This window comes from Sceloporus undulatus, chromosome 1 (assembly GCF_019175285.1).
Source record: "Sceloporus undulatus isolate JIND9_A2432 ecotype Alabama chromosome 1, SceUnd_v1.1, whole genome shotgun sequence".
In the NCBI taxonomy this organism is placed as follows: Eukaryota; Metazoa; Chordata; class Lepidosauria; order Squamata; family Phrynosomatidae; genus Sceloporus; species Sceloporus undulatus.
In genome coordinates this window covers 181658531-181682085 of record NC_056522.1, presented here as the reverse complement: position 1 = coordinate 181682085, position 23555 = coordinate 181658531, and the positions used below count along the sequence as shown (strand labels likewise).

Below are 23555 nucleotides of genomic sequence, written 5' to 3'. Positions count from 1 at the left end.
ATTGCTATACTTATTCTTCAGTCCAGTGGAGATCTGTCACTACACTTGAATACTGCAGAAAAGAGACAAGAAAATTACCTAGCTGCAAATTTCATTTCCCGAAGGTGTGTAGTTGTGACAGATCTAATCATACATTCCTATCTGTTGTGCATGATGAGATATATTTTTCTAATCTGGGCTTTTGTTACCTACCCTATTTGTAATGTAGAGGAATTATCTGTTGAGTAGTAAGAGACTTGTGGAATTCAGGATAAATGCAGATATAGTTTTAAACAGGGCTTGATTTGCAAAGGGACACATGTGGAAACCTCTTGGAGTTTGAGCACAGAGTCTGACTTCTGTGAGTTTTGCCAATAACAATATGTTTTCTTAATGTGACATCTTTGTAGTTTTATAGATATTGGGGAAGAAATAGCCACATAACTGAATAGAAATTCTTGCTTGCATTTGGAAACACCTTCTCATTTAATTGTATTTGATTATCTAGGGCAGGGGTAGGCAACCTGCGGCCCGCGGGCCGAATGCGGCCCGGCAAGGCCTTGGAACCGGCCCCCGCCCGGTCCTGCCGCCGATTGCCGCCGGAGCCTTTGGCCTCTCACATGAGGGCGTGGGGCCTTTGGCCTATCAGGAGGAGGCGGGCAAGGGGGTGCAAGCAGCAGGCAAGGGGGGCAATTGTCTATAGAAGCCTCCAAAACATGCATTTATATTAACATTTTTTAAAAAAATCAGCAATTTTTTTGTGGTCCTCCATTTTTTTAGAAAAAAGTGCCCTCCATTTGAAAATTTTATCTATATTTGTCCCAGTTTATTTATTTAAATTTTTTTAAAAAAATATTTAATTATTTAATTATGGCTTCGGCCCCCCAGTTGTCTGAGGACACAATCCGCCCCCGGCTCAAAAAGCTTGCCTACCCCTGATCTAGGGCCTCATTCCCACTATATTTTAAACCTTTTTCCAAATTGGTTTGAAGTGGTTTAAATGACCCTGGATCGTACTTGAACTGAGAGAGAGGCCATGCGCTAGATCCACTTAACGCGCGTCTTTTTGACGCTGATTTTTTTCTGCATCTTTTTTGATAAATCGATTCCGCGCAAGTGTGAACGAGATGCGAATTGGAATCTATTTAAATTTGCCCTTCAACTGCCTGGGTCCATTTTGAATCAATTCATTCATCAACGTGAATGACAAGTGGGTTATTTTATAGGAAAAAGTGTGATTGGGGCAAATGTATGTATGTATGTATGTATGTATGTATGTATTTCCTGACTCTCCTTAAGGCTTGAGATGGAGGACCAATGATCTTGAATGACAACCTATTTCTGAGGGAAAGGGAAGCTTGAGAAGCAATAGGACATAAAATCAGTGTTGACAGAGTGAGCACTAGAGAGGGCTCCTGTATCTTTAATGGTTGTGTAAAAGGGGAATTTCAGCAGGCGTTGTTACCTGGTAGCATAACAGTGAGCATGGTGTAATGGTTTGAGCATTGGACTAGTATATTGGGTTCAAATTCCAGCTTGGCCATGGAAACCCACTGGGTGACCTTGGTTAAGTCACACTCTCTCCGCCAGAGGATGACAATGGCAAACTCCCTCTAAAGAAACCTGCCAAGAAAACTCTATGGCTGTAAGTCAGACTTAAAGGCACACAACAACAGCATGACAAGAAACACCTGCTGAAATTCCTGCTTCCTCATAACCATTAAAGGTACAAGGGCCCTCTCCAGTTTTCACTCTTGCAACCCTACATAGAAATGAAGCATGCAGGAAGGTCTATACTGCCAAAAGCTTCCACAGCATATGCCAAGAGGGGTGCAAGAAGAGAATATTTGACTTGAGCAGCATTTTATAACTATTTATTTATTTTATTCACTTAACATTTCTCCTACCTGCTTTTCTTTCCCTGCAAGGCAAATACCTTTTTAATTCAAGTAGGATTTTAATATATAATCTTTTGTCAGGCAGGCCTTTATATTTATTTATTTATTTAGGTATTTATTGTCATGGCCAGCCAAGATCAGCTCTCGGAGGATGAGGAGGAGGATGAGCCTCCTCCAGAGCAAGGGCTGATTGAGGCAACACCAGGTGCTGTTCCTGCCCTGCCAGGTCCCAGCTGTGATCCTCCAACCCCAAAGGAGGAGGTTCAACCAGGTCCTAGTGCCGAAGAGAGACCTTCTATGGTACCACTGCCTAGTGGGGACTCTGGGGACGAAGCTTGCATGCAGGTGCCTTCTTTCAAAGAGAGAAGAGCTGAGAGTGCTTGCAGGCGCAGATCACAGAGAATTGCCGAGAGGCAATTAGCCAACCAGCCTCAGGTGGCACGAGGGAGAGTTTCCCTTACTTAAGTGGGAGAGAGACTAATGCTGGTTGCTAGAGTTTATTGCATGATCTCTCGGCGTGATTGCTGCTAGCACTAGCTCCTAGTATCTGGATTCTTTGTTACCTTGACCTTGGACCGGACTTCGTTATCTCTTGGCTGTTTTGACCTTGGACTGTTTGACCAACGTTGTTTCTCGGTATCCTGACTTCGGCTTGACTCTTGGAACGTTTGGACTTCTGGAATTCTGAACTCGGCTTGTTTTCTCGAACTGCTCTCAGACTGGTTCCTTGCAAGGTCTGCTTTACTTTCACTTCCACTGTGCTAAGGCTCTGTTATCAGCTACTGTCAAGTGTCTGCTGGCAGCATTCCCGGACATTTATATCCCGCCCTTCAGCCCTAATGGCTCTCAGGGCGGCTTACAATATTATTTTTAATCAGACAGTTCCCTGCCCTCAGGCTTACAATCTAAAAGACACGAAACAAAAGGAGAAGGGAATGATGGAGGGAAAGGGGATGAGGTCCAGTGGTTCTTCTCTCCCTCTAAGGCCTGGACCAAGGCAGATGGATTTATATGGTGTGTGTGTTCCATTGTGTGTTTTTAACTTTTGTATGTTTAATACAATTTTATATTGTTTTAGCAAGATCATTTTATATGTTTAAAGACTTTTGGTTAAGCTTTTAACTGATTTTATCTGTGAATTGCCTTAGGTCTTTTTCTGGGAGAAAGGCAGCATATAAATGAAATAAATAAGTATAGACTTCTTGGACCCAAGGCAGCTTACAATATAGGTTTAAAAAAATCTGATAATATTAATTTAAAACACCAGCATGATTTGAATATTGGACTACAACTCTGGAGACCAGGATGCGATTTCCAGCTTGGTCATGAAAACCCAATGGGTGACCTTGGGCAAGTTGCATGATCTCAGCTTCAGGGGAAGGGAATGGCAAACCTCCTCTGATCAAATCTTGCCAAGAAAACCCCATGATTGGTTCACCTTAGGGCTGCCATAAGTTGGAAATGAAGACACACAATAATAATGTGTCATACGCCAGCTATGGCAAACCCATGGCACGCATGCCAGATCTGGCACACGGAGCTCTCTCTCTGGGGCACGCAAGACCCTCACCACTGGTGAGAGGAGGGAAGGAGAGGATGAAGAGGAAGCGACATTGAGAGTGGTGCAGCATTTTGTCAGAGTGAGGGTTGCTATTGCTAGCCTGAGGCTGAGAGAGTGTGCCTTGGACTCCCCAGAAGCCCTGCCCCCCCAAAGTTCCATCCCTGGAGGTCCCCCCTGGCACCAGGTGACACCTGGTGTGGGAACACCATTCAGTTTGGGCATTATCTCTAAAAGGTTTGTCATCACTGGCATAGGCAGCATCATGACACGAGGCATGGCTGACTGACTGAAACCTTGAACAGGAGCACTTCTATTAGGAGGTGAGGATGGAGAGGGGATGGTTATCACATTTGCAGGTGACAAAAGTACTGGATGCATTAAGCCAGGAAATGAGAAGACTAAGGACGAAAACTTCATAGCAGCCTTCAAATGGCTGAAAGGCTGTAGTGCAGAGGAAGCAGCAATGTTTTTCTCTCTCGCATGGGAAGGTAGGATCATAACTTGGAACTAATAATCTATAAGTAAAATAGTACTAATTATGTGTATGTGTATGTGTGTGTGCAATGAGGGCATAAGGAAGTAACATTATTAAAAAAATAATGCAGGAATTCATAATGATACAAGTTTTCCTGAAGAAGGTCACAAACACACTGCAGAAATAATCTACTTTGAGACTGCTTCAATTGCCCTGGCTCAGTGCTTGGAAATCCTGAGAATTGTAGTTTAGTGTGGCACCAGAGCTCTGTGACCGGGAAGGCTAAATGTCTCACAAAATTACAGTTCCCAGCATTATGCCAGGGCAGTTAAAGCAGTCTCAAACTGGATTATTTCTGTAATGTGTTTTGGACCAAGGATAATTGAAAAGCAGTTCAAGGCTTTTTAGAAGCATTTTGACAGGGTTTTTTTTAAAAAACATATTTGCCATTAAGAGTTGTGTTTTTAAAAATAAATAAATAAATAAATAAATAAATAAATGAAAATTAACTAATAAAAATAATGTAATATATAGATAGGGTTGCCATAAGTCAGGACATCCAAAGCGGGACAAATGTAGGACAACATTTTCAAATGTAGGGCACTTTTTTTTTAAACATGGAGGAACCCCTCCCCCGGCTCCTTCCCGGCCTCTGTGGAGGCCGAGGCCCCCTCAGAAGCTGGGAAGGAGCTGGCGGGGCTGCCCACACGGGCACCCTCCTCCTCCTTCCCAGCCTCTGAGGGGACTGAGGCTGGGAAGGAGCCCACGGAGCGCGCGATCGCGAGCAGCCTCCTTCTCCTTCCTGGCCTCTAAGGGGGCCGAGGCCTCCTCAGAGGCCAGGAAGGAGGGAGGAGGCTGCGGGAAGGCGGGGAGGGTGGTGCGGCCGCGCACAGGAGGCACTGCCTCCACCGCCCCAGGCCTTGATGCCCTCCTCTTCCTCCGCGCGACCATGCGCGGTGGAGGAGGAGGGCAGCAGCAAGGCCCTGTGGGCCGTGGCCAACCCGGCTGCAACCGGGGGTGTCCTGGTTTTTGGTGGCACCCGGGACGGGAGGGGCCCAGTGCCGCCAAAACCGGCAAAATCCCGGTTGCAGCCGGGATATGGCAACCCTATATATAGAACACAACAAGTTATTGTTTAATGCTGCAATAAGTAACAGCAATGAATTATTTTTCAAGCACTACAACAAATAATCAGGGCAAATTGCTTTTAAAAAGTAACTTTTAAACTCTAGACCGGACTGGAACCATTGGATAGAAATGATAGGAAATCTGATTTTGGCTCAGAAACCAGTGGTTTCCAAGTCAGCAATTCAAATTAATCAGCTGCTTCTGGGGCCAGGCCAGATATGCATGTATTGCAACTTCACTGCAGATCCTGCATTGATCAGGACCTAGATTCCTACCTTCTAGTTGGTTTATTCTCTTTGATTTTTTTTACTTGCTCTTTGTAAATGGAGAACTGATCTTTTCCTTAAGTTATCAGTGATTCTAGTGTAGCACAGTTTGTAAGTACATTTAACTGACATTTATAATAGTACAAGACTTCTGATGCACTAACTTGGACCAATCAATGCAATGAATCATAATTGCCATGACTCCTTCCTATGGAATTTTGGGAAATGTAGTTTGACAAGTCAATTAGAATTCCCTTCCTAAAGAATTCTAAGTGCTTCCCCAAACTACAAATTCCAGGATTCCATAGGATGGCACCAAGGAAGTGATGTATTGTTCAATGTAGATCTAGCGTAAGCCTGTGGAACAAAATGGCCCTGGTTGGCTTCATGCAGCAATTTTGGTTGCATTTGAGAAACTTTGAATCTTACTGCTTGACTATTTATTTACAATATCACTTCAGTGATAAACTGAATATGGTGTCTCGTGAACAAATCTCTTTGCAATTTGAAAAGATGAAAAATAGTCTGATAGATAAAGATGCTATCCCATATTGTCAAAAACTGTGCTATTACAAGTGTTTCTACCTTGAAGGATAGTGCCTGCCCCCCGCCCCCATCCATAAGATCTGTACACTTTCATCTGTTTGATTGCTTGTGGTTTCTTTTATCTTCAAAGCCTATGAAACATTCTTGTGGTTTCATGGAATATTAAAGGGAGAAATGGCATAAATGCAAAAATAATGTTAACTTGCTTTGTCTAACTGTTTCTACTATATCTAGAGTTTGCAAATTAGCTAGAATTGATAGTGCATTGAGTGGGAAGCAGATGGATTGGTTTGTGGTTTATCAGTTCTGTATTTTAGTAACAAACACTTTCTGATGTAACTGCATTGGAAAATAGATTTTTACACGTCAGGAGGAGAACATGACATCTTGGCTAGCCTTTACTTTTCAAGCAGACCCTTAGCAAGCTGAAGGCTCATGGTTGTAAGATGATAATGTGCAAACAGTTTTAGTGAAGTTTGATTTGGCTGCATAATTTATTAGTTCCTTATAGGTTGTTTTAAAGATACTTTTGTTCTGGTTTATGTTTAAGAGCAATTTTTAGGTCATTTGTATTTTTAAAAAATAATTGTATGAGACAATTCTGGGCATTCATGTGCCATTATCAGAACAGAATGGCGTCATTTTAAAATTTATATCAGTATTGGGATATAATATACAAGCAACATGATCTTGTGCACTCAGTCTTCAAGAAGACATTGAGCAGGAGGTTAGATCCGATTGCCCATGGGGCATCTTCCAACTCTGTGGCTGCAGAAATAATCCAGTTTAATACTAGCATAATTGCTGTGGCTCAATGCTATGGACTTCTGGGGATTGTAGCTTTGTGAGACATTTAGTCTTCTCTGTCAGAGAGCTCTTGTGCTGAAACAAATTACATTTCCCAGGATTCCATAGCATTGAACCATGGCAGGTAAAGTGGTGTCAAGATGGATTATTTCTGCAGTGTGGATGCAGCCTAGGATTCTATTTCCCAATAATACATAAATGTGCCCGATTGATTTCTGACAGCTTTTTATGAAAGGGAACTTGGAGGAACAGCTATGAAAACATTAAAAGATTACTGGCCATAGTCTTTTGATGCTATCCCAGTGCAATCTTCATTGAAATCCATACAAGCTGTTCTTGTTCTTCTAACGCTTCCACTTATGTCAGAGTTCTTCAACGGGATGGGTCCCTGATCTATTTCATGCCTCTAATATCGGTGCTCAATTTCTTTTGCATAAATGTGAGATAAGAATTTTCTATGTACACACTGGTTGGATTTGGCAAAAATAATAACCTGGGTTCGTCTTTCTGTGCTTGGCTTACTTTTCACTCTTAGTAACATCCAGAGTAATTTCAGTGCTCAGAGTGCCAAGTGGTCCCATTTTTGTTAGCGTCATTAAAAAATGGTGTGTCTGTCACTCATGTTTATTCTGAACCCAAAATATTACTCATGTGTTTGGACTCGGTTCCTGCATGTTAGACAGTTGAAGTTCCTCTCAATTACATCCACAGAACAGGATTACAATATCAGCCAAGGCCTTGGGCATTTGCATGTTCGGCTTGGATGATCTGTCTGACAAAGTGTTAGGCTCTGTTGAGTCAGATTACTGATTTTGTGTCTGCATAGACTTTCCCTCTCTTGCAGTTTTTGTAAGGCTAGGGACAGGGTATGCATTTGGGCAACTGTTTACTGGGTTGTTTATTGGAGCTTCTGGAACCGAGAGGAATCATCCAACTGTGTGCTGCCTTTTTTCTCCCAACTCAGTATTTTCAGATTAGGAGGCATGGACTCCTTTTTACTCTCACCTTTCCTATTAATAGAGTTTGGGAAAGTTATTTCATTGGACTACAACTCCCAGAATGGCTAGTGGCCATGCTGACTGGGGAATTTTTAGAGATATGAGTTCAGTATCTGACTAAAACCAGCTAAATCCAATATTAGCCCTAACTAGAGCAGCCCTGTTAACATCAATAGGACCTGTTAGTGCACATTAATATACTGTTTATATGTATGTATAAGTTTAGAAATCATAGTCCAAAAATTGACCCCAAAAAACTGAGTTGACTTATCCATGCATCAATGTAAGTACTGTACTTTAACTCCTATCAAAAAAGGAACCATCCCCTGGTGAAAGGTGAGAGCTTAATCCTTTCTTGGATCACCTAAAAGAAGCACCAACTCCCTCATCTATCCATCCTTTAGGGTGAGCACAAACAATTATGCCTGTCAAAAAAATTAGGTTCTTATCGTTTTCCTTTGCTTCATTCTTTACATTCTTTGTTACTTTACCCTCAACTTATCCACAGGTCATATCAAAATCCATAGTTCTGGTCCCAAAACCTGCCCTCGACTTATACATGAGATTGACTTATAGTTGAATATATACATCATGTCCCATTGATTTCAATGAGTCTTAGGTTGGGCCTAAAACCGGAAACCCACTGGGTGACCTTGGGTGAGTCACAAACTCTCAACCCCAGAAAACTCTGTGATAGGTTCACCTGGGGGTGGGAGTCACCATAAGTCAGAAATGACTTGAGGGCACACAACAATAACAACAGCAGCAGCAACAGTACCATATATAACTAATGCTTTTGATATTGTTTGGATGTAATAGCTATAATCTGCAGTAATAATGTGCTTGTTATTGTTGGGAGGATTACATTCTGTACAGTGATGTCCTTCCACCAGAAGAACTGATATCCACTGAGCAACTGGTTATTCCCTCTCAGCTGCCCGCTCTTGGCACCCCCACAAGCCTGGTCTGGAAGGGTGTAGGAGCCTCAGGAGCAGACTTGGGGGGGTGTCATGGAGAGGAGAATATAAGAGCATATTGCATGAATGGAAGCCTGTTTGTGTGGTGTTGGTTACATTCATGTAGACTATGAATGCTAAATAACTATTAGTTATAATTCTCTGATTTTGTAGAAGTCTAAAAGAAATATTTATATTGTGTAATATGGATGGAACTACAGATGTCTTGAGCCCTATTCATTGCCCTAATCACAAGAATCCTTGTGATAACCAAGAATGGCTAGAACCTTATAGTGATTAAGAACAATCACCAGCTTCCTAAAGGAAAGCAAGAGTTCATGCAGAATTGCTGACAATGTTACACAGTCTCATCCGAGAATCAGCATGTGTTGTTATGTTTATCTAAGATCGGTTTAGGAGTGTTGTGCATCATGTTCATGCTTAATCAGTGTTCATGCTTAGTCAGTGTCTAAGATTGATTACTTCCTTTTAATTCGTAAGCCCAGCTTCTCCTGCTCAACATTTTTTATGCACAATGTGTTTACAGATGGGTGTCTCCCTGCTTCTTATGTGTGGGAGCTGAAGTCTAGACAGTTGATGCTTATGGGTGGATACATTTCACAATCAACTTCAGTGACAACATGACTTTTGCAGAAGCCTTTCAAAAAGTATGGGCATGGACACCATGAGTGGGTGTCTTTTATTTTAAGCAGTTCTTCATTGTTAAAATAATTTACCCATCTATAGCAATGAACACACCATATATCACAAATAAAACCTAGACACTGACTCAACTATTTGGAGTGAGCTGTATGCATATCTGTGGACAGATATTATGGAGCCTAAATATCCTAAAGTCAACAGATCCTGTCTGATCTTGGAAGCTAAGCAGGATCAGCCCTGGTTAGTACTTGGATGGGAGATCACCCACGGATATCAAGTGCTATAGGATATATTTCAGAGGAGGGAACTGGCAAAACCACCTCTGAGGAAAACTATTATCTAATCCATGAGGTCACCATAAGTCAACAGGCAACTTGAAGGCACATACATATACAGGAGGCCTGGTGGTGCAGTGGTTCTCACAAACCACAAGGTTGTGAGTTCAATACCAGCCAGGGGCTCTGGGTCAACTCATCCTGGCATCCTTCCATAGGTTGCTAAAATGAGTATCCAGTTTGTTGGGGGTAATTAGCTTACACTTTGTAAACCACGTAGTACATCAGTAAGCAATATAGAAATGTACTTGCTATTGCCATTGCTGTTATTATTGGATTCTCACCCTTAACAATGTAAGCAGAGGGATCCCTTCCTTTTCCCCCAAGGCATACCTTTTACCTTTTCTTATCCAGAATATTAGAAACAGAAACAACGTAAGAAAAGCATGAAGCTGCAAATTAAAATTGACCACATCTGGGATTGAACTTGTATATATTAGGCGTTGATTATTTGTATTTATGGCAAAAGGTTTATTTTGTCCAAACAATGTTCAGTTCTGTTTTTCGTATCTTGTTGAATAGATCTCTTACTATGTATCATTCCAAACAGTATAGCTTGCTCTCACTAGCCCTGTCTTGTTCTTTACTTCATCCTCTCTGGGCTTTGTCTGTGTGCGTGTGTGTGAGAGAGAACAGATCAAACAAAGCAGGTGACAGGTAAAGATATCTCCTGAAATGTGTAGGAGGAAATCTAGATGCCTATATTGTAAATTTCTGGTATCCTGCTCATCAGCTGTCACATCTCTATGATGTTTTATTGACGACCTTTAAAAAAAAACCCTTTCCTTCTTTCACTTATCCCAGAATCAAAATGTATATTACAGCGCGCCCGTGTCATACGCATATGTGCTCAAGCCGTGGGGCGCGCGTGGGGCGGAAGGGGCGGCGCGTCCCATTCAATTGAATGGGTGCTCGTGCCCGTTGCGCCCCACGCGCTGCCGCGCCGCCGTGCACGAGCCCCATTGTTTACAATGGGGCTTGAGCATAGATGGAATTCGCCTTACGCGGAGGGATTCAGAACGGATCCCCGCGTAAGGCGAGGGAGGGCCCACTGTATATAATTAATAATATTATAATACTATATTATATTTTACTATTATCAATAATAGTACAGTGGGTCCTTGGTATCCACTAGGATTTGGTTCCAGGACCCCCCCCCCAATTGATAACAAAATCTGTGGATGCCCAAATCCCGTTAAATACAAAGGCACAGTAAGATGATGTCCTTTGTACAAATTAGCAAAATCCAGGTTTGCTTTTTGGAATTCACATATTTTAAAGATATTTTCAAACCGCGGCTGCTTGAATCCATGGATAAAAAATCCATGGATATGGAGGGATGACTATAAAATTCCTATAAATGAAACATTTATTTTTCTGTTGTACCAGTTAGGTATGGATTAAAGTGTTAAAGTGTATTTTAGTACAGCAACAGACGATCTGTTGCATAACATATCAGTTATTGTTTTTTTTGAACCCATTACTGCATGCTAAAAGTATATTCCTGTTGGGGAAAATAGCATTTTTAAAGTGGCTAAATTTATGTTTTTCAGCAAACGTAATCAATGCTGCTCATTTAAATTGTTTACAGTGTTGCAAACATGTTATCTCTAGAGACATTGTGGAAATAATAGTATTTTATAGTAAACAAATTTTGCAGTACATATAGGCAAAATATGTTTTAGCCTGAGAAAATAATATACCATTAAAAAAGCTTTCTGCTCCTGATGTATCCAAATATATAATATGATGGGGGGGGGGGGGGGGGGGGAAGCTGTTTGTGACTATGGAAGTTTACTGCGAAACCTTGTGGTAGCAACTACTGTATATGCTCATGTATAAGTCTAGAAATTTTGGTCAAAAAATTGACCCCAAAAACCTGGGTTGACTTATCCAAGGGTCAATGTAAGCACTGTACTTTAACTTCTCTGAGTAGAGTGCTAAAAGGCAAGAGCCTAGTTCATCCTGGGAGCACAAAAAGAAGCATAGATCCCCTCTTGTCTCTCATTCATCCAGCCTTTAGGATGAGCACAAACAGTTATGCCTTTGGCATCATTTTGCTCTGCATCATCCTTTAGATCCTTTGTTACATGCCTCTAAGTTTTACCCTCAACTTATCCACGAGTTATATCAAAATCCATAATTTTGGCCCCAAAGCCTTCGAATTATACATGAGGTCGACTTATAGTCGAGTATATACAGTATTTCTCAGCCAAATCTTCCTCACATGGTGTTTGGGGCAGAACCAGGTAAGTTGCCTTGAGCTCCTTGGAAGAATGACATGGTGTAAGTAATATTTATAATAAAGAAATAAGTGAATAACAAGGGACAGAGGTTTAATTTTAGGGTTAGCATTCTAGTCTAATCCCTCTGCTTCTCAGATGCTCCTGGATGCATGCTCAGTGAAGGGGCAGTGCTCATGGAGGTGCAGGCAGCTTTTTCAAAGCAGTTTGGGATCTCTCTGCAGCAGATAATAGTGGAGAAACATATAAAGTTCTGGTGTGACAGTGGCATGAGAGAAGGGCTTGAAGGAGAAAAGGAGGGGAAGAAGAAGAGGGAGTGCTTAAGTGCACTGATAAGCGGTATAGTAATGTACTTGCTATTGCTATTTCTGTAGTGTACATTTGTTTGTATATGTACACCATTTAATCATGATGTTTGGACCTTTGCCCATACAAATCTCTTGTGATTTTCCGTCTGATAATCGGGATAGGAGGAGGAGGAGGAGAAAAGAGAAGGGTTTCACAAAGCACTCTCTCCACTGTTTGATACAGGAACAGCCTGTGCTTGATTTGTGCCTTTAAGTATCCTGTGCCACATCTAGTCAAGGATAGATAAAACAGAAGAAGAGTGCTCTAGAGCATTTCTCTTTACGTTTTATCCACGGAAAGGAAACAGGAAGTGAGGACTGGTCTGCATTAATTAAATGGACAGCAAATAAAAATAATATGTGCCCATTATTTTGTGACCATGTAACAGAGTTATATACACTATTAATCATAAGTGCATTGTGAAGTTATGTGCATTCTTAATTAGGAGTGCAAGAGAATGTGCAAGAGCGTGAGGATGTTTTGTGCTGTCATATTTTAAAATGGTCTGTGTGGTCCCTGTGTAGGGGGTTTTGTGATCATTTCAGGGGCTATAGGTTTGACTTGAAATGGGCTACTTGAGGTCAAAATTCTGCACTTATCAGAATGATGGCTTTAGATGACACTTTTAGGATTTACTCCTCCTCCCCTTTCAGCTTCCACTTTTCTACTGTTGTACTCTTCAGACATTGAGTGATGGATTATAAGGGGGTGAAACAAACATCTTGACAAGCTAAGTATATACTTCAGTAGTTAAAATGTAGTTTGACTGGTGTGAATATGTACATGTACGTGTTCATCGCACATATGCATGTTTGCATGGGGTCTTTTCCTTTAAAGCAGAAATCTTCAGTAGGTTTATCAGCAATAAATATCATTGGTCTGTTTCTAGTTATGTGGCCTTTGTATCCTTGTAGGGCTGCCCCTGTCAAAGGGCTGGTTTGCAGAATCTATATCTTGTTTTATTTCAGGTTGAGCAAGTGGCCTTGTATGGACTCCCCAAATCAGTTGAACTGTTTGAACTTTTAAAATGAGTGCTCAGAATTTTTTTGATGGGGGGGGAGAGATGGGGAGACTCAGGCTTCAGCTTTAACATTCAACATCTTAGAGGAATGGGAGCTTCTAAGCTTCCTAACTCTCTCAAGCGTTCCAGAAGGATACCATGGTCAATGGTATCGAAGGCTGCCGATAACTAACAACAACAAAAACAATATCTTGACAAAATGTAGGCCTGCAACTTTAACAATATCATTTTCTTTTCTTTTCCATTTTTAACATCAAAGCCAGTGGTGCTTTGAAAGCTTGTGCGATGTATGTTTTGCATTTTTGGTTCTCCCAATAAAGATATCACTATTTTGTGCATATTGGTTGTTATTGTATTTTGCTGCATGGCCAGTGGGGCTACACCTGAACATGTCTCAGCAACCTTTTGACTCAAAACTAACAATATGAACGTGTGAAATGAAAAAAAACAAAACAAAAACAGATTATGTAAACCTTTCAAACAAAAATATTCTAGAAACCACTCGAAAGCTGCTTCCAAAATGGATCCATGGATGCCTTTTTTTCTTTCACTATGTAAAAGTACTTTGTAAAAAAGAGATGAACTGTCATAGGCTTTGCTAATGGAGGTATGTCTGTAATGATCTAAGAATGGTTTTCCTGCAGAGGTTGATGGGGCTGGATCACTGATGGGAAAAGATGCTCAGAGCAGCTTTTCTTGGCAAAGAGAAGTTCATCAGGGCCAAGCTATTTAAAGGCCTCTACAGATGAATGTGTGGCTTGGTTCATCCCTTTGATTTAAGTTGTACAGGCAAAGAAGGAGCACATTGTTCTATATGTCATTTAAAAATTAAATTATGAAATGGGGTACAGTCTTTGTTATAAGAAAGAAAATGTTCTGTGTTGAAATCAAAGTCATGTTTCTTTTTCTATATCGTCAAATATTTTTGTTTTTTAAAAACGAAAGTTGCTATAAATGTTAATATTTGAAAATCTAATCCTTGGTTTTGTTCTTTCTTCCACAGCTAATTCAAGTCTTCTTGGAGGTGGCGGTGGTAAGTTTAATTTTATTTTTCCTAAATATGGCAAGAAGCAAATTGATTTTTTTATAAAAAGCACAATGTAAACATTACACTATTCAGTAAATTGATTTAACAGTGGCCAATTTAAGTGTATGCTGAAACTTCTAAACATCTGCTATCTTAAAATGCAGATAATCTTTTTGTCACTTGTTGGACTGGCAGTTCTTGAACATGTTTGTCAGTATATATTCACCTTATATTAACTCATGGATTCGGAATAGCCATAATCTGACTAAATTCTATTACACCCACAAAGACCTTTAGGATCTATTATCTAGTAAAAAAGGGAAGCAAGACTTTTAGATTTCTGAATCATTTCTCAACCATGATTCTGTAATCAATGTATTTTCAAGGGAGGTCATAACTGACCTTCTGGTTTTCCTTAGTGCTTTACTGGCCTTGAATTACTAAAGCACAAAATAATTTAGCACGCAATAATGCCAGACTTTCTATTACTCAGAGAAATGCAGACATCTCTTTTTTCACTTTCCCCATTTCTCCTTGATGAACCTGTCGTTATTTTGCTTACAGTTTTATAGCTCTGAAAGCTGTCTCGACAGTTTTGGAGGGAGATAATAATATGAGGGTTTTGTTTTGTTGCCATTATGTTTCTCATTTGGCTTGTACAGAGACATATGAAAGAGTAAGATAGCCTCCTGGTGAGAAATATTACAAATGTAATACCATTAGTCATATTTTCCTACCCCTTCCTCGGTTATAGTGAAAATAATGTGGAGATCTCTGCTGCTTCTGCAGACTGAATAATCTATTTAGAACAGAAAAAGTGAATGCTTTAAGAGTCAGAAGGAATCTAAGCATTGTCCTAGCAAACAGCATTGCAGATTCACCACTGGCTTTTCAAATGCATTCTTCAAAACACCATTAGGGATGAAACATTGACTATATGGGTAAATCTGTTTTACATACAAGCCTAATCTTACATGTGGATGAGCGTTCATTCCTTTTATGGGGAGTCTGAAGAGTGTCACATGCATTGCTTGCTTTACCTTACAGCTCTGAAGCTTCCTTTTGAAAGAGGAATAGAGGGAACAAAAGTAGGAAAGTTATTTTTTTTATGAAAATAATGAAATACAGTGGCATGCTGAACACATCTGTAACTGAGCGGCGGTGGCAAGATGCTTTGGCACTCTTCTTCACAGTAGCATTCCAAACTCTAGGAAGGCAATAAAACCCCGAGTTTGAAGCGTGTGAATAAGATCCTTCCAAAACTCAAACCTACAAGAACTGATGTGCTTTTGATGAGTTGACTCTATACTCTTGTTCACAAAATACTTAGTATGTGCCAGAGAGACACATGGCATGCTGGGAACTGGTTATTTTACAAACTAGTACAGTTGGCCCTTCTTATACACAGATTTTTGTACACTGATTCAAGCATCCACGGTTTGAAAATGTTCAAAAAAAGTATAAATTTCAAATATCAAACCTTGATTTTCCATTTTTTATAAGGGACACCATTGTGCTATATCATTATATTTAATGGGACTTGAGCATCCACGGATTTTGTTATACACGGGGGATCTTGGAACCAAACCCCAGCGGATAACAAGGGTTCACTGTATGTAAGAAATCTCCAATCTCGCTTTTTCATCTGATTCTTTTGATTCTAAATGTGTTACATTTTAGAAATATACAAGGATTAATGGAGGATAAGCAAAAGGTAATTAAAAATATAACTGAAACATCAGAAAACTGTTAACAGTCATGGTAGATTATAATATTTATAGATTTCTAACATTTTAAAAGATTTCTTCCTGCCTTTTGGGTAATTGTGTGATGTATCCTCATTTTTACAGCAAGTGTGATGAGTTGAATTTTATTCCACAGAGAGCAGGACTGGATTTGCATAGATACTTAATACTTTCATCTTGTTAAAGAGCACTTCAGTCATTACCCAGAAATGCTGATCATTTCTACTTCATATTGACAGTAACGCTTTTCATCATATTTTTCTTCCTTGGTAGGAATTCTCCTTCTACTTCTTGAGGCACTCTGGCCATTTTTTTCTAGATAAAATCAAAGACAGTAAGGGTGTGGGGGTATGTGTTTGGGTGCAGTATATACATATATGTATTCCCTGGCCATTTTTACTCCAAAATCCCTTTTGCAAAATGCTAATGATCTTTGCTGTAAACTAAGAAGATAAACAATATGAGCACATAGTGTTTTGTGGGTTTTTCGGCCTATGTGGCCATGTGGTCAGAGGCAGAGAAGATGACAGCCACAGATGCCGGCGAAACGTCAGGAATAAACTCTTCTAGAACATGCCCACATAGCCCAAAAATCCACAAAAAACTATGGATGCCGGCCATGAAAGCCTTCGACTTCACAATATGAGCACAATTTAACAAAGTGAATCACTTTGAAGTTTTACTAATTTAAATGGGAAAGGTTTAAACACATGTTTAATTCTTCAGTTGAAATCACTGGGGTTTTAAAAAGTATTCAGTTTTGATTGGGTGATGGCCCATATTTCTTCCTTTTGAAATGTGAATTATTTCTATCATTACTGGAATATCTCTTAATAGGCTTGTATAGATGTTGAGGCCACAAGCAAGACACTTAACTCTGGTGAGGCTGTCATCTTAGTATCTGATAAGGCCACGGCATCCCTACATCTGGTGAAAACAGTGTCCAGATTAGTTACATATGTTGCATATGAAAGAGAAGAAATGTGATAATCCTGGACTGCTTTATGTAGACATGATCTGTCATGATGGCATTGTTCCCTTCCCCCTCTTCATTGTGAACCACTTTCATTGTGAGCCACAGATGCTGGCGAAACGTCAGGAATAAACTCTTCTAGAACATGGCCACATAGCCTGAAAAACCCACAAAAACACTTTTGTTGTGTTGGAAACCTATTGTATACAGAAAAGTGGATTAAAAGAGTGGCTATTGCAGGTTATTTCTATATTAATTTCATAGAAATACAGCTAGCATACTAGAATTATTGTCTGCATTTGCTGTTCTTTCCTTACATAATGATGCCAGATGAGATAGAGAGTTGAGCTCCGTTTCATATATTCCTTAAAATCTGAAGCACAGTAGACAGCTAGTGGCTATTATTTTCACATTGATCACAGAATTATTATTTGATATTTGTATTAATTTGATGTGAAAGAAAATATGTTCTAGACAGTGGGCTGAGTAAGCAATGTAGTGGGACCTGAATTAATACTGGTATAATTTTGTAATGAGAGGTGTACTAACAAAACAGCGGTCTCATTGCTACACTGCCCTACTTGGCAAAAAGAATTTAAATAAAATGTATAGCTCGTCTCCTCAAGGAAGGAAGGAAGTGCACACTGAGATAGCTGTCACATTAAATCTGGTGTCTGACTAGCAGCCTTGATGGTGCTCTTTTTCAGTGAGATAAGGATGAGGTAAATACTACCGTGGTGATAAGTTTTGTTTGACTTTGAAAACCACTCTTGCCTCTGTTTTCAGTTTGAATTAAATCTCTGACAACATTCTCAGAATCTTAAAGGGAGGCAAAAAGCCATCGGCTCCTACACGAGGAAGTATGCATTCCTTGGGCCAGTTTATATGTACTTCAGCTGACTTCTGCACAGTTAGGGGAGCGACTTCTGCGTGAGAGTGAACTATCACATAGATTTCATACCACATGTCAGATCACATATTAACAATTTTAAATACAATCCATTTGAGCCTGTTAAAATGTCATTTATGAACTCTCAAAAGTAGCTATGGTGCATCAAAAGGGTACTGATGTTGGTGTGAACCAGTCCACACAGAAATCTCATTTAAGTTCATGAGATATATGTTTGTGTGTGTGTGTGTGTGTTTGTGTATCAGGAACTTAAATGAGATTTCCGTGTAGATTGGTTCAGATGCATAAATACCCTTTTTGAACCTTGTTCTCCAGAGTTGTTTGCCCAATGCCCAAACCACTAAACCATGCTGGTTCTCTCTATCAGGCATATGAGACACCTAAAATTATTTTTCCAGACATGCATGTGTATAGATACACATACAATCTCTCTCTCTCTCTCTCTCTCTCTCTGTGTGTGTGTGTGTGTTTGTATGCATGCATGCATGCATGGGTTGTAAATGTAGCCATACTGTGGTTTTGTTGAAGATAGATGAATGTCTATATATACAGTGGTCCCTTCTTTTACGTTGGGATCCGTTCTGGGCCCCCCGTGCAAAAGAAATTGCACGTATGCTTAAGCCCCATTAGAAGTAATGGGGCTCATGCTTGCGACAGTGTGCACCAAGGGTGCGTGCACCATTGTTTCTTCCGGTGCATGGCGCTGCTTCTTCCAGTGCTGCTTTCAGTGTATGCCGAAAGCAGCGTATAATGCGCCTGCATATGACATGGGTGCACTGTATATGCATGCATGTATACATGCAGAGGTTGTAAAAGTAGCCATATTGTGGTTTTGTTGAAGACAGATGAATGTCTGGAAAAGGCATTTAAGGTGACCTGTATACCCAATATCGAGAACGAGCATGGTGTAGTGGTTTGGGCATTGGACAACAACTCTGGAGAACAGGGTTTGAATCCCTGCTCAGCCATGGAAACTCTCTGGATGATCTTGGGCAAATCATACCCTCTCAGCCTCAGAGGAAGGCGAAGGCAAACCTTCTCTGAACAAATCTTGGCAAGGAAACCTGATGGTAGTTTTAAAGATTGCCATAAGGTAGAAATTACTTGAAGGCACATGGCAATGTCTGATATGACAATAACGTTTTAGAGAGCAGTTGCCTACTTTTGATTCCAATTAACCTTCTACTTTAAAGAAAAACTACCAATCAAACTCCATGTTTTGTAGACTCCTAGCTAGGGTGCTGATCATCAGAGCCTTTGACAGTTTGTGCTGTCTCTTCTAAAAGCCACTAAAATATTGAAATCGTTAATCAGTATATTGCCACAAACGTGCAAATAATATTAGCACATTTTGTGGAAGAAGGCAAACTGGAGTGTTTATTTTTGTAACACAGAAAGATAGAGATTATCTTGTAAGAAACATCACTCCCAAAGTTAAATGAGAATAAGTTCTTCTCACTGAACTTTTATGAGATTACAGAGGTTGGCTATTGATTAGCTTTATAGTTCAGCAGTCTCTAGAATTGAGTGATATTGGCAGTTGTATTTCAAGAGACATTATTTTTGGTTATTTAAAATTCATTGTAGTGTTTTCTTAATGTGGATTTTGAGACACAATATATTTTAAAGCATTGATTATTTCCCTTAGTATTTAACTTTTGGACTGTTATTTAATGCCATTTTATTCCTCAGTTAAATATTAAGCGCTTTCTTTCTTACTTTCTTTTTGAGAGTAGATATGTCAGCTTCCTATTGCTTAGACACAGGCTGTTACTATAAATGAATTGGCTACATAAAGTATTTGACCTGCAGAGGGAAAAAGAAGAGGGAAAAGGATTTTTCTGTACAGCTCATGCCTGCTAAAGTCTGTCACTTTGGCATAGAAGGAACCAGACATCTGTCAGTGGCCCTTTGATGAGCTTTATTACCTGCCTCAGGACAAAACAGATAACTGAAGTTTTCCCCTAAGGGCAAGCCACATGAACTGTGTCGCAAATTATAGTTACATTTTATGTCAGAAACCCCCGGAATATTTATTTGACACAGTGGAAATGTAGTCAATTCCATCACAAGGTTTTGTGGGAAGTTCATCCCCCAGGCCTTTTCATATAGTCTTGTAAGAAGAGAGCAGGGTACATTGAAAACCTCTTGAAAGGTAGTGCTCTTGCCGCTGAAATGTAGTACTGTTTCAGACAATCAGTCTATTGATTCATTTATACAAAACAACTGATTGTGTGTGCAGAATATACACCTGTCATCAGTAGGCCTACAGCTGAGCTGTTGCAGTGCCCTGCAGACCACCTAAATAAATTCCCAGTGGGATCTTTACTTTATAAATCTGATTCTTGTCCAGTGGATCTTACACAACAGTTTCAAAAATGCTATTACTGGAGAGGGACAGTGAACTGAACAGTACTCTCAGAATTACTGAAATGTCCAGCCAAATGACAAAAGAGAATGGTCTTGTTTTGATGGCTGCAGCTTGGTTTCATAAGCCAAGATATGAATGAGCCTTCTGCCCATGCATCCAGCCATCTACTCCTCAGCGTTCAGTGTAATGCAGTAAGTCAGACAGTAATCAGTTAACTATGGCTGCCACTTGTTTGAAAGCCTGATTTGTTTCCAAATGGCTACTCATAGATTCCTAGTTCAGTCATACTGAGAAACATACTGGTTAACTGAAGATTTCTTGGGTTATTGAAATAAACCATGGAGGAAATGAACAGAAGAATATTCAGGTGAAAGGATCTTATATATCAAGGGTTAGTTAGCTGAAACATGCCATCATCCGTATGTATGCTCGGCCTGATGAGAAATGAGTAGGATTGAACACATATTAACCCACATGTAGTCTGAATGCATTGTTTGGGTGGGACAAGACACATCAGGTAGCTGAAGTTTATGAACACATTTTCCAGGGGGAGAATGTCAGTTGTAAGCACGACCAGTTATGCATCGTTTGGAGAGAAATGATATCTGACCAATCTGGTACTCTCGATCTAGATTATTTCAAATGATTTTCAGTTTGTGATGTTATTATACTGAGTTCCTATAGGAGAACATTTGGATTATTTCATGCTTAGGAAATGTACATACACTCTGTTTCCTTTGTTGAAGAGTATATATCCTTATGTGCCCCACTAGATGATTAATACATAGTTATCCACTTTGTATACAGTGCACCTAAAGAGAAGAACTCAGGTCAGATCTTGTTATCAATTGCCTACACTAAGATCACATTGAGCTTCACCACTGAAACAAATGTCTAGCTTTAGCTGGATTGTACTCTATTTTTTTCCTTATAATTTTCTGGTTTGGGTGACTACTACAATAAACTGTTTCTGTTTTCTTCTCTTAACTGAACATGAGTATTCTATTGTTTTTGCTGCTGAGGTTATACATGGGAATCTTGCCATACTTTCTTGTTACAATGAAATCAATAACGAAGAGAGCTGTGGGGTTCATCTTCCCTTTATTCGACTGTGGAGAAGAGGCAGTATTTTTATTTCCCACAGCACATGAATTTGTCTTGTACAGACATCACTGGATGTTTTGTAGCAATGTCTAATGAGGCTGCTGCATTCATGTGCCCCTATTGTCAGTTGCTGGAAGTGAAATCTCTCTGCTGGTTTTGCTGGTCCATGTTTGAGGATATTTTTTTTTATTCTTTGCTCACTCTGGCCATGAGAGCCCCTGTGGCTCCTAACAAGACAAGAAAATTGTTCCCTATCTTTGTCAGGAGAGATAGGAACGCTGTATGCTATTGCATTATACTGTGTTTGGTGACAGCAATGTTTTTTGATCTTTGGTTTTTGTTTACCACATTTTTCTTCTGTATTAGGTAGCTCTTTTTCAATAGATTGCATCTTTGTGTAAAACACTTTTGTAGATTTCCTTTTAGGCTGGAATACGTCCCTCAAGGCCTTTAGGTTCTCCCTGTCTGGCTCCCAGAACTAGAGGGGTCTGATCCAATTTCCCTCTGCAGCTCAAGTGATCATGGAGAACAATATGGTTCCATGGCTTCTGAGGTTTCTATTTTTCCAACATAAAGTAATAGCAGGAAAACAGCAATCTCAGAAGAAATGACTAGTGGGTGGGAGAAATTTTCACCACTACCATGTCCCTGCAAATTATTATTATAGAAATAAGAGAAGAGGGTTCGGGGGAGTAGCTAATACACCAGAGGACTGGATCAAGATTTAAAATGACCTGAACAGACTAGAAAATTGGGCCATAGCTAACAAAATGAAATTCAACACGGAGAAATGAAAGGTCCTGCACTTAGGGCGGAAAAACGAAAAACACAGACATAGGATGGAGGACACCTGGCTGAATGAAACTACGTGTGAAAGGGATCTAGGAGTCCAAGTAGACCATAAGTTGAACATGAGTCAACAATGCGATGCGGCAGCTAACAAGGCCAATGCGATTTTAGGCTGCATCAATAGAAGTATAGTGTCTAGATCAAGGGAAGTCATAGTGCCACTATATTCTGCTCTGGTCAGGCCCCACCTGGAATATTGTGTCCAGTTCTGGGCACCACAATTTAAAAAGGATATTGAGAAACTGGAGCATGTCCAAAGGAGGGCAACTAAAATGGTGAAAGGTCTGGAAACCATGCCCTACGAGGAACGACTTAGGGAGCTGGGGATGTTTAGCCTGGAGAAAAGAAGGTTAAGAGCTGATATCATAGCCCTGTTTAAATATTTGAAGGGATGTCATATTGAGGAGGGAACAAGCTTGTTTTCTGCTTCTCCAGAGACTAGGACCCAGAGCAATGGATGCAAGCTACAGGAAAAGAGATTCCACCTCAACATTAGGAGGAAGTTCCTGACAGTAAGGGCTGTTCGACAGTGGAACAAACTCCCTCGAAGTGTAGTGGAGTCCCCTACCTTAGAGGTCTTCAAGCAGAGGCTGGATGGCCATCTGTCGGGGATGCTTTGATTGTGATTTTCTGCATGGCAGGGGGTTGGACTGGATGGCCCTTGTGGTCTCTTCCAACTCTATGATTCTACGATTCTATGATTCTAACTGATGTGTTCATGTGCATCTATGCTCAAGCTTGCCTTTTGGTTCTCAGCTAACACTAAATATAGCAATCATGGCCAAAAGGATACGTACCTTGACTTTACAACCTTATATAATTAGACTTAATCAGTCAACATTTCACTAAACAGATTATCACTAAATTGTAAAGTGCTATTCAAATATGCAAGTAACTAGTATGTTGATTGTACTGTCTATTATTTTGTCTGACTAGCTGTGTTGTTCAGCTGTCTTGGCATTATATTACTTTCTATGTAGCAAGAGGGGATATTGAAGTGTAAGTAATCTTTCCCCCCAAAAATGTTGACTATGAGGTTGCTAGTGTATGAATGATATATCCACCAATACATATACATACTACAATACAATACATAGTATAGTTAATTATATCTAGTGGGACTGAGAATTGTACTCTAATAAATGAAAATTTCCCAGATGATGATGATTTAAACAAAAAAATAAAATGTTCATTCATAATAACTGGCAGGTACTATTTCAGTGTATACAGAAGTTTGTGAGAAGTTTTTTGTTACAACTTTCCTGATGACAGGCACAATTCATTGTTATACTAGAAAACTGCAAACAGAGTATCGTTTTTGAAATTACACATCAGCATGTAAGATGCAGTGA

General features: G+C 40.0%; 1 protein-coding gene across 1 annotated transcript in view; it reads left to right on the top strand.

The window, feature by feature from the left end:
* The window catches only part of MACROD2 (mono-ADP ribosylhydrolase 2), a 1190526-nt gene that overhangs the window by 160137 nt on the left and 1006834 nt on the right, over positions 1 to 23555 (top strand). Inside the window, exon 4 of the mRNA XM_042468449.1 lies at positions 14228 to 14257. Within this exon, the coding sequence (XP_042324383.1) occupies positions 14228 to 14257 (30 nt within the window). The remainder of the gene's footprint in view (positions 1 to 14227; positions 14258 to 23555) is intronic.